Source organism: Chiloscyllium punctatum, chromosome 22 (assembly GCF_047496795.1).
Source record: "Chiloscyllium punctatum isolate Juve2018m chromosome 22, sChiPun1.3, whole genome shotgun sequence".
In the NCBI taxonomy this organism is placed as follows: domain Eukaryota; kingdom Metazoa; phylum Chordata; class Chondrichthyes; order Orectolobiformes; family Hemiscylliidae; genus Chiloscyllium; species Chiloscyllium punctatum.
The window spans coordinates 41553625-41565722 of NC_092760.1; the positions used below are offsets into that span (position 1 = coordinate 41553625).

The following is a 12098-nucleotide window of genomic DNA, read 5'->3' on the forward strand; positions in this document are numbered from 1 at the left end:
TTCTCCCTCTCAAAAGGTAAAACTCCAAGATCTTGATCCAATTCTACATATTCCAATAGTATACAACAGATCTTAATCAAGGAACCATTCTAGTTAGAGGTTACCTATTCTTACAGGCACAAACTTTAGTCTCATCACCTAATATCAATTGAATTAGATTGTAAAGGAATCACTCAACACATTGGGAGTTGATTCTATATGGTGAGTACTTTGCGTTAAGATGTAATTTCTAATTTGCTGCAGGCTAGTTCATTTAGTTTCCATGCCCTCATCCCTGTGATAACCACAATGAAGAGCCTTCTCATATTCAGGTGGAGGAGGAACTAAGAACACCATGCTGCATCAATTCGGTGTTTGCAAATGATTTTTTTTTTCAAAAAAACACTCTTTTCGGATGGTCTTTATTATTGAGAAATGGACGTGCCCTGGAGAGGAGTATAGGGAAGTAGGGAAGATGAGGACCCGTTGTCTTGGTGACGCCCGGATGGTGAGGGGATAACTGAGGGAGCTGAAGGGTTCTGGAGGTCCAAGGGAAGAGATGATTTCGAGAAGGATAACACAGAGTAAACCTTGATTTCAGGACAACAACAACCTGCATTTATTTCAAACCATTATCCTCATGTTTTTTTTTCAGAAAACGTCTCTAGGACACAATGATAACCTGAGGGAAAGAGGAGAGGCAGCTTGGCTAACGGGGTATGTTTTAAATAGGAGTTTGTTGGAGGAGAGGCGACAGATCTCGGATAGTTGGACTTCAGATGAGCAGCAGGCACTGCCGTCAGATCACGGAATGTGGCCGACTTGGAGTCTTCCCGGTATCCAGGCTTTCATTTGCAGAGCAAGCGCCCTTTGACTTGCCGGTCGAACTTTAGAATCGTTCCATTCACGCTTTAGATAAGTGAATGCTGGAGTCCTTCGAACGGTGGAAGCTGCCTGTCTCCGTACAAATGGTCGAGTTTCTTGTCCAGCAGGTCGGCCTCTGAGACTGAGTGACGCGGTGTTGTAGCTGACATCACCTCGGCCGGCAGAGCGATAAGTGGAGAGAGAGAGAGAGAGGGAAAAATCTCATGGAAATGGGGGGTGGGGGGAGGCAGGACGGCAAGGAATCTGTACCGGGAGTCCTGACGAGTACGTTTGCTTTATTAAAGGTGAAAGGTTTCATTTGTTCCCCTTTCCCCTCTCAGTGGAAGAACTGAGAGGTGTTTAAAAATAAAACTCAGGTCTGAGAATTCTCTTCGTGCGGAAGGTTGAGCCAGTCCAAAATACAGAGAAAGTTTGGTCTGAAACTGATCAGCACGAAATTGACTGGGTGAAACTGACCTCCCTCCCGCAGGTACATTGAGGAGCTGCGAGGCTGGGGATTCCTACAAGGAGGAGGGGGGGCTTTTCCAGCCTTGTTGTCCCCTTCGGCCGAATCTTTGCTCGTATGTTATATTTCTGTGGGATTTCCCTGATGTTTTGAAGTCCTGGGGAAGTAGGCGATCTCTTTACATGGATGTGTCGGGGAGGAGTCGCTAGCTGATAGAGAAATGGAAGTGGTTGACGAGACGGAAGCGTTGCAACGCTTTTTTGAAGGTAAAAAAATTCCCTCAGATCTTTTTTAAAAAGTGAAATTCTAAGGGATTCTGGTCGCTACTGTATATTTGCCAGTCAAAATGACCCAAATCTACGGGAAAACGAAAAGACTAACATAGAATGCAGTTAAAATGTTCAAGAGGTAGGATCAGTGTAACGTACTTTATTGTGCGAGTGTTTTTTTTTTGTCTGTGTTCAAGACATGGCAAAACGTTTTAAAAACACTTGCTTAGAATTGGTTCGACTATTCGCAAAAGTGAAACCAAATTAGATCGACAATAATTTCTGCAGTTTTGCAGGGGTGTGTGTGTCAAATTATTGGGCTTAACATCACAAATTCTACCAAAATATTATTTACTCCAGCTCACATTTTAAAAGCTGTCCTTCAATATATAGCCTTTAAAATTTGTGGAATTTATCATTGCAAATGATATAGATCGAGGTTTAAATTGCATTCCTTTAAAAATAAATATGGAATATTTATTGGGGAAAATTACTTGTTAAGTTTCTCTAGAATTTCTGTATTTCGTTCGTCTGTTTGACATGAACCACTGCAACAAAATGCCTTCGAGTTACTTCTGTATAGTGGTTTGATCCAATGTTTTTATTTTGTTTCGTGTGATCGTAAGATTTTTTTTGTTTATAACCGGTCTGAGGTTTGGGATTTCGACATGTACTTATTTCAATGGACCTGCTTTAAGAAAATGTGATGTGGGCTTGCCAGTCGAGTTGGTACAGAGCAGGCATATGACTCTGATTCCCCCACACACATACACACACTCTCTATCTCTCACTCTCTCTCTCTCTCTAATCCTCCCTCCAACTCCCAGCAATTCTAGGCCACAGTAAAACTGCAAGGATCGGGGGAGTTTGCTCATGAAACCGAAAGCCGGAGCTGGCGGAGGGAAATCTCTCTGTTAGACCTAAGTGGTACTGATTGAAGCGAGAAAGGGAGGGAGAGAGAACGTCGCAGACAGGTGATGGACAGAACTTGTTTAATTTCTTTGAACTGGCATAGTTTAAAGAGTGTGGGACATACTGAACTTAAACCTTAAAATAATCCAATTCACTAAGTAGAAATTGCGCTAAAACATTTTTTGTCCAAAAAAAAACAGGTCAAAGGGAATGAATCTTCCGGAAATCAGGTGCAATTCAAAGTTGTTTTGTTTTAATTACTGATGGTTTAAAACCTCATTTCCCCAGTTGATGTATAAAGACGGGTGTGGGTTGTGCTGTTTTACAAACTCTACTTGAGCCGTTGATTCTTTACTCAACGTTTTAGCAGACCGAGAAAACGTCAGGAATATTGTGGAAAACCAGAGATAATCATGCAGCCGAGTTGCTTTGGGGTGGTCTGATTTTTCTCATGAGGGCTTGCAGTGGCTAGACCCTCTTTGACTCCTGACCCAACGAAAGGGAAGAGGGAGTCAATTTAATCTTTCATCACTGATGGGCCGACTTCCAACGACAGGGGAGGGTCATGGTCAGGGTTGTCCATAGTGAACAATGGGATGGGGAATTGATAATGTGATGGCGCGAGTTTTGACTCTTGTGTTCAGAAGGGAATGCTGCTGGCTGGAGGAAGTGAGGAATTGCAACAATTGGAGACTGCAAAGGGATGACTCCGGATAGGAGGTGGCAAACCCAGGCTTGAAGAGGAGCAAGATGCTGTGGAGGAGGAAGAGGCTGTGGACAGGCCCATTTGGAATCTGGCATGGTGGGAGAGGATGTACTGAAAAGGTTCAGAAAAGATTTATAAGAATGTTGCCACGGTTGGAGGGCTTGAGCTATAGGGAGAAGCTGAATGGGCTGGGGTTATTTTCCCTAGAGCGTCGGAGGCTGAAGAGTGACTTTACAGAGGTTTATAAAATCATGAAGGGTATGGATAGGGTAATAGACAAGGTCTTTTCCCTGGGGTGGGGGAGTCCAGAACTAGAGGGCATAGGGTGAGAGGAGAAAGGGACCTAAGGGGCAACTTTTTCACGCAGAGGGTGGTGCGTGTAAGGAATGAGCTGCCAGAGGAAGTATTAGAGGTTGACAAAGACAACATTTAACAGGAATCTGGATGGGTATATGAATAGGAAGGGGTTACAGTGATATTGGCCAAATGCTGGAAAATAGGACTAGATTAATTTAGGATATCTGGTTGGCATGGATGAGTTGGAGCGAAGGGTCTGTTTCCGTGCTGTCCCCATCTCTATGACTGCAATGGCGTCTACTGAACAGGACCATTAGACTAGCAAACTGACTGAGGTGTGTGTGTGTGTGTGTGTGTGTGTTGGGGGTGGGGGAGGGGGGGGGGGGGGGTCAACTTATCAATCAGCCAAGAAACTATCCCCCGGCAACAGGAACAGAATCTGAGTCCGGACCTCCACCTCCTGAAAGGATGATGGATTCAGACCCACCAACCCATTTCCAGAGGAACTGGGGGGGCCTGAGGTCTGCTCGAACGGGAAAGGATCCCGGGACCGGGCTTAGAGAGCAGAGGCGCCGGGTGTTTCTTTGCTCTCAAACTGCAAGCAACGCGTCCGATGGGCCGAGTGTGATTCTGTGAACAGATTCAGAATTTCCACAAGATCTTCCTCCGATCAGCAGCTGCAGCGTAGGCGGAAATCTGGGTCAGACTGGCGTGGAATGAAGAAGCTGCTTTCTTCAGAAGTCGCTACGGAAATTCGAGGCGGATGATGGGACTAAGGGCGAGGAAGTTCTGGGGGACGCTTTGTTGCACCGAATTAGACTTTGCACTCTGAGAAAGCCTAGCAATCAAAATCAAGATACTACTGAGAGTTAACAGTTTGCATGGAAATTTGTCCTAACACTCATCAGGAAAGTGTATTGAGAGGAAGAAGATACGGTTGGGCACAGGTCTGTCTGGGATCCAAAGAATAACCTGTCTCCTTATAACATTCTGGTGATTCTTTCCTCAAAACCCACAGAAATGCTTAAGATCCGTTAGCACGCTAGCCAACACCCCAAGAAGCAAATATAAATTAATGCTTCAATGCTGAATTCATTCCATTTTAAAATGGAACGGAATTAACTCGTTCCAAAGACCCCGCGTTAGATGTTTCTTGTTTAAAAGGAACCTACCCTGAAACATTAATCAATATTTCTCTTTTCAGACGGACGTTCAGAGATTTTTCTCTTTCAGGTTCCCAGCAGTAAGGTTTCCCTTTATCTCTGCAAGTTTAATTCCGAAATCCTGCCGTCCTTAAAATTTAACATTTCTACGCCCCTAGCTTTGAGTCCATTGGAACTGAAATTTGTCACTCAACTGTTCTAACCCTGGACTGAGGACCCAGTTTTGTCAGCGAAACTGGTCTGTTTAACGGGGTGATCATTGACACAGGGTACAGTAAGATTTGCATGGAAATGAAAGTGCAATTTCGGAATGGTCAATAATTCCTCATCCATCCCCATTCCACCTCGGCGCATCGCAGTTTGCAGCTTCGGGATGTCAGGTGAACCTGGGTTCTGGAGACTAGGTTAAAATCCTGTCCTATCACTTGAAGAGCAGCAGGCAGCTGCCCTAGTAAAGTGGCCAATACCAGGAAGAGCAGATGAATTAACCAACCATCTGATGACTGTGCGGAGGATCTATGATCATTTTATTTGCCTAAATTGCCTGGCACTTTAAATAGGGCTTAACGTCTGTTTTGAGATATTTCGCTTAACTTTAGTAATACAAATATTCCTTTGTACTCATTAGTTTAGTAAAAATCTAGGGTTGTGTAAAGCTAGTGTAAAATACTCCGGTGACCTATTAATCAGCCTGGAGACTTTCAAAACTTAATTTGGAAGTAATCTGTATTGCTTGGTAAGAAGGTTATTTTCTTAACTGTGATATTCAGTTTACCAACCCATTTCCATGTTGTTTCCAACATCAGCAGCTTAACCAGCTGGTGTCTGGAACTATTCACACACATGATTGATCATGAGCAGAACAATTTTGTCAATGGGCAAAGGGTGGTGCATACCTAGCTGTATAATTCTGATCAAATATCTGCATAATATGCTCCACAGTTACCTGTGCATTTCAATCTCATCAATTGCTATTTCCTATTTGCCTATTTCTCCATAATATTTTAATTATCTGTCCTATGAAATTTGTTGCAGATTGCTAATAATTAATGGGAAGATTTCTCAAACAATTGCCCCTAGTGATTATTATTAAAGACCAAATCTTTTTTAAGAATGAACAATATATTGGGTCAATACTAATGACCAGTAGCCCATATTCTATCCAACGGATCGTTCCACGCTGCTGGGATTCACACTGTTCATATTAAATGTGATTTTTCTTTGGTGTATCAGCACTTTGAGGGTTAAATCCAAATAAATGTTATATTTATTATTTATTTTGCTTGAACCTTTTTGTCCCTTCAATTTGATTTCTTGCTTATTTGCTGTGTAGATTTTACCCTGTCCTTTCCATTGTCAGCTTTTTAAAAAAAAGTTGACTGTTTATTTTGTTCTTTTTCTCACATACCTTCCATGTTCTATTGTCCTTTAAACACATCCCATTTCTCACATTCTATCATTCTCTCTTTCTGCATTACTTGTGCACTCTTCCTCTCCATCTCATTCTATTTCATAACCTATCTTGCACACTTCCTCTTCTACCGATCAAAAACTCTTTTGCACATCTCTTCATCTCCTTGGTTTCTCTCTAATATTTGCAGCCTCTTATTTTAATTATTTGTTTGGATTGTCTATTTGTCGCGAATAAAAATGGTTGGGAATACAGAGGAATAGCTAGGTTACCATTTGAGATGGTATGTTCTCCTGCTGACTAATCATGTGCTTCTGGTATTTTCCGTTCTTGTTTTGAATCATTAGCATTGGTGCCTTTTGTTAATTAACCGTAAAACAGCTATTGAGAAATTAATCACTATCCCTCCCATTAATATACTAAACTTTAATAACTGATTCAAGTTTTCATGCCAAATTATTCTGGTATGTGTAGCGTTAAGAGAACTTCACCATCACAATTCCATTCCTGTTTAAAAAAAAACACATACTCATTCAGATCTCATTTAAAGTAAGATCAAGATTACATGTTAAGGAAATCTTGTAACATTGATTTTCACGATTTGGATATCTGTTTAAAAAGAGACCCTTACCAAATCTGGATCCCTCCTAAAGTTGGACAGACCTCCTTTTCAGAGAATGAAGCTAATGTTGAGAATCTTACCAATAATTGGGGTCAGGTGAAGAAAGAAGGTTTGGTAACATTTTATTTCTCATTTGTGAAAGCAGAATAAGTAACCTTCAGCCTTTTTCTGCCAAGGTGGCCTCACTGATGGGAGAATGTAATTCAACCCCTTATATTTTCATTTTCCTCTGTTTGTAAATGAACAAAGAACGATTTACCAATAGCATGAAGCTCTGAGCCTCAAATGCCTCTCACATTGGTACAATCTATCAGTTTTCAAATACTCCATTCTTTCTTTTGGTGCAGTGCTGAGAACCCAGAAGGTCCAGCATCATATTCAAGAAATTACATTGAGGTTGAACGAAAAGAATAGATTGAATTGTAGTTTTTTTTATGCCATGAGCAATAAAACCAGAAGATTTATCTGACCCTCTAACAGAATAGGAGTCAGGCTCTACAATAGGACTAATGAAGGAAAATGGATTCAAAGATTTTGAAAGGAAAATCCACCCACAGATGTTGAATAAGGATTGGATCAGGATTAGTTTGGGTGAAGTTGAACAGTGAGTCAACAGTCTACAGATGGACCTGGAGCAACATTGACAGAGACTCTGACAGTATCTTCCCTTCCACCCTCTGTAAAGTGCTTACTCCCTAGGTTTTAACTCCTAATTGAAGATTGGTCACTTGAGGGAAGGTATTGAAAGATGATTAATTACAGTTGAACTGTATGCCCACAACAAAAAACATATACACTGCTGGAGTGAATGCCAATAATGTGATTGTTTAAGGTATAGAAATGTTTAGTAGATTATGAAGAGTAAACCCAATTATTTATTTTATAAAGTTATTTGTTCTTCATTTCCTTGCCTTTTGATTCTTCCTCCTTCCCTTGATGTTTATTATCCCTGACTGCAGTCACAACTTGGCTGCCTGCTTCAAGATTGCTGGCGATGTTGTTCACACTCAATGTGTGCAGGGTCATTTGTTGAACCCTGACTGAAATTTTACTTGGTGGAATAATGGAATTAATTATGCCAGTATATCAGGTTGGAGCAATATTCCTCAGTCTGAGGGAAGGAGACCTGGTGAACTGTGAAACCTCTGGTGCCAGAAATAGGAAACTTGCTGAAGAGAGTTTTCACACAGAGAGGAGCCCAGAAAGGGAGGAGGTGGTACATGGAATCGGAAGGGAACTCTTTGAGGCAACTCCCAGTAGTTGGATCTAGTGCAACATTGGCAGAAAGCTAAACAGCAGGTTTGCAACTTGCCTGTCACCTGTTGACCATTTTCCCTTCATGAATGTTTCCTTATTTCTAATCTCCGAATAATCTGTCTGAGGTTAGGATTACATAACATAGGGAATAGTGTCATTACATCCTGAATTGCCACTAAATTGTGTGTTGCACTGGTCCATGCTGCTGCCCACCCGAGAGTCTCAATCCTATTTACTTAGAGCAGTTCCTGTTCAAGTTGGACTACAGAATTGGATAAACTAAGAAGTTTCAAATTTGGTTTTCAAGCTCACCTGATCAAAGAGCTATAGTGGTCTACAACACAGGAAAAGACCCTTCAGCCCATCAAGTCTGCATCTGTCAAAATCAATCACCTAACTCTTCTTATCCCATTTTCCAACATTTGGCTCACATCCTCATATGCCTTGGCATTATAAGTGTCCATCTAAATCCCACTTAAACATGAGGGTTTCTGCCTCTACCATCATTACTGGTGGTGAGTTTCAGATTCCCAACAACTTCTGGGTAAAAACAAATTCCTCACATTGCCTCTAAGCCTTCTGCCCCTTGCTTTCAATCTATGGCCCATGGTCATTGATCCCTGTGCCAAGAGGAAGGAGTTTACCAGAAGACTGTCACTAACCGAGCAGGTGTATCCCTGGGAGAGGCAATGGTTGCAGATAGCAGAAACTTGACGAAGAAGAAAAAGTAATGAACATTATACATTTATTTATGATCTATTCTCACTTGTACACAGACCAAGAGGTAGCGCACTCCAGAATGGCTTATGCAGACGGTCCCTTCAGACATTACAATACAGGTCAGCATCACATATGTACCTTAACACTGTCTGTCATCTTGTACAATGAATGTTTCATTGAAAATAGAAACAAAATATGATACAGTTATTCCTAGGCCCTTCAACATCTGATTTTTCAGGTTGCCAGGATTGACATAGACAGAATGTCTATCTGTTCTCCTAGTCAGATGCTGACTGGCCTTCCATGTATTTCTTCTGGTTGTCATTGTTTTTCTTTCTGTTTCTCATGTTTTATTTTACGCCTGTATGTTGGTTGGTAGCTTGTGCATTCTGCATGGGCTGCATTTGTTGCACAGAATCTCTGATGACAGAACAATCCAAGAAATTCATCAATGTATTTTAGAATGTTTTATGCTGACTAGACACAGACTTATTGAGTTTAGTTGGAACACTCTCCTCTGTTTTCACTGCCCTTTGCCTCCTCCCTCTGTCTCCCCATCCCGACCCACCCCTCTTTAAGGAGCTTCACTGCATCATGTGCAGTCTTTGTAAAACACATCATCGTAATATGTCAATGCAGGCATTTGAAAGGCCTTTATGCACCATGGTGATAGTGTGAATAGTTCTAAGTGTTTATAGTGTTAATATTAAAACAGCCTAGCACCTATAGTTACTCAGTGGTTCAAAGCATTGCCTATTGTCAATTTGAGTCATATTGATCAAAGGATCCTAGGACATGTCCACTCTCTACATTGGTTCTATGAAGGTGACAGTCAGGCATTAAATTTGTTTAACTCAGTTCATTAGTGATGGGAATTGGAGGACAGGGTGTGACTAATTATAGATGTAGACAGATATTGAGTACTTCAGAACAAGAGAGGGAGGGTGGAAGGGAATTCAATATATTAGAGGTCTGTCAGTGCTGATATTGCGAGCAGAGCATGGATTGGATGTGGCAACATGGAAGAGCTCACCTCTGCTCTTTATGAATTGGGTAAGAAAGCTATTGAGGAAGTGTTATGTTCTATTCAGTGGTTACAGATACACTGTCTCCATCAATGAAATAAACCATATGAAGTAAATATTTTGTGCAATTTATTTATTTTTACTTTTTGTGTCTCCCTGTTCACTGATCATACGACTAAAAAGGTACTAAGATCCACACTATAATTGTGAGTTTAATCTGTTTGATGTTCCTTCTCTTATTACCAATTATCAACTTGATGTCAATATTTTTGGAGGACAGAATTTGTGCAATTTTTGCTTTGTCGTGACTGAGATTATTGCTCTGTTCAATGGGTGAATGTCAATGTGAGCTGACTGGAGGACTCAGTGAATGGAGTTCAGGAACAAGTGAAAATTTACTCTGAACAACATAAATCTGTGACTGTGAGCACTCCAGGGTACTGAAATTCCCACTGGTGCTGGCCCAACTCAGCAGCTATATAGAGTGCCCTGTGCAGCAAAAACTTGCAGTTCATCGTGTTTTCTATTTAGATTAAGGGAGGTATGCTTTATAATACAGTAGCTGAAAATGTGTTGCTGGAAAAGTGCAGCAGGTCAGGCAGCATCCAAGGAGCAGGAGAATCGATGTTTCGGGCATAAGCCCTTCTTCAGGAAACGTCGCTTATGCCCGAAACGTCGATTCTCCTGTTCCTTGGATGCTGCTTGACCTGCTACGCTTTTCCAGCAACACATTTTCAGCTCTGATCTCCAGCATCTGCAGTCCTCACTTTCTCCTCCTTTATAATACAGTACTCAATTTTAACTGTTGCACAAAACTCTGACATTTAATTCAAACATGCACATAGGATACACTCAATTGGTAATTCCTTGCTATATGTGTATTCCCTGTCATCAACTGAGGTCTTTTTTATAAAGAAAAATGCTTAGAACATAGTTGCATTTATTTCAAAGCATTTTTTATCTTTCTTATGTTGCTGTCTTTTTCAGTATCTTTAATAGCTCCTACCCTGCACGCACACAAGTCCCACAAAGCGAGTGACAACCTTAATGTAGATTTTCCACATTCCCCTTAGCTGTTTTGTAGATTTGGTAATGAACAGATTCAATTCATATCTAGAAGAATTCAACAATCACACACCAGGGTTACGAGCATCTGGCAAGACCTGTACATAGAAAACCTGTGATACTAATCATATTTAAGGTTGTAAGAGTAGTTTCAAGCTTATATGTTTGTATTTCTCCTCACTGAGATGCTTGTCACTTTCACTCTTTCTCCCTCTGCCCTACTCTACCTGAATAAAGTATCTGTGTAAGTACACAATGTCTTTGCCTATGTTTGTCTTTTCATCTATGCAAGTGCACATATTTATTCCTTTATAACTATCCATGATTAGCTGTTTCCATTGATTCATATGCAGTGCTACAATGAAACTGTGTGTGCCTGCATCTCATTCTACTTGTCTATGCACACAATATTTGTCTCCCTCTCTATATAAGTACAAAACATTTTTCTAACTACCCATCTTGCCATTCCTCTGTTACACTCTTGTTCCCAACTGCAATTCCAGTTTCAGGTATTTAACAGAGTCATTTGTTGACTGATTTGCTTCTCAGTGGAGGATGCTATTTTTGTATATTGCAATTTAGATCTTTAATGAAGAAGGGAAGGTGTGGTCAGCAGTGACTAGAGAAAACCAATGTACAAGGCTGATGGGATAACTTAGCACGAACAATACTTTGGGTCAGCTCTTGTTCCCTCTGCATCACTGTGTTAGTAATCTTTACTGTATCTTGCTGTGACCAAACATCATAAATGTTTGTTGCAACAATGTAATTTTATGACATCATAAGCATTCAGATATAAAGTTGTCCCCACAGTTACCAGCCTGTCTGTAACGTTAATGAATGGAGAACAGATAATTTTGGGGCATTACTTAAATTGCTCTTTTTGCCACACAGCTTATAAATAGTTGGATTGACTGTCGAGAAGGAAGGGTTTGAAGGATGTTAAATAATGGTAAACACATCTTCAACTGATAGCCACCTTGTTTCTTGCTTGAACCATGGCAGCTGGCTGGAGGAAATCTAGTTGTCTGCACATCTGTTTGCCTGATTTAATTTTCAGGCATACTCTGAAATAGGTGCTAGACCTTCCCAGCCAGAACAAGTGAAAGGCTGCTGAAATAAGCACACCATTGTGCTACACTGATGCAGGACTTCAAATACAGTTTTTATCCGGAAAAGTGTGAAAAAAGGAAATGTCTGTTAATTGCTTTTTTGTATGTTTCATTAGAAGTCCTAAAAGGGACTGCTAAATGCTCCTTGGAAGAGGTTAATCCTTCCTTTTTGTCAAAACAAAGCATATTCATGCTTTTCCTGCAGCTCATATACAAACCTAGCCTACTGC

General features: G+C 40.9%; 1 protein-coding gene across 7 annotated transcripts in view; it reads left to right on the forward strand.

Annotated features, from left to right (window-relative positions):
* The first annotated feature begins 1122 nt into the window (after positions 1–1122).
* myrf (myelin regulatory factor) overlaps positions 1123–12098 on the forward strand; it is a 237814-nt gene continuing 226838 nt past the window's right edge. For 2 of the 7 annotated variants that reach the window (XM_072592142.1, XM_072592144.1), the window contains exons 1-2: positions 1126–1575; positions 8723–8785. In XM_072592142.1, the coding sequence (XP_072448243.1) occupies positions 1530–1575; positions 8723–8785 (109 nt within the window). In that variant the 5' untranslated portion in view covers positions 1126–1529. Of the gene's footprint in view, positions 1576–1680; positions 1718–2417; positions 2553–8722; positions 8786–12098 lie in introns of those variants that run through there. The other 5 variants (XM_072592149.1, XM_072592145.1, XM_072592146.1 and 2 more) reach the window with 5 other exon arrangements.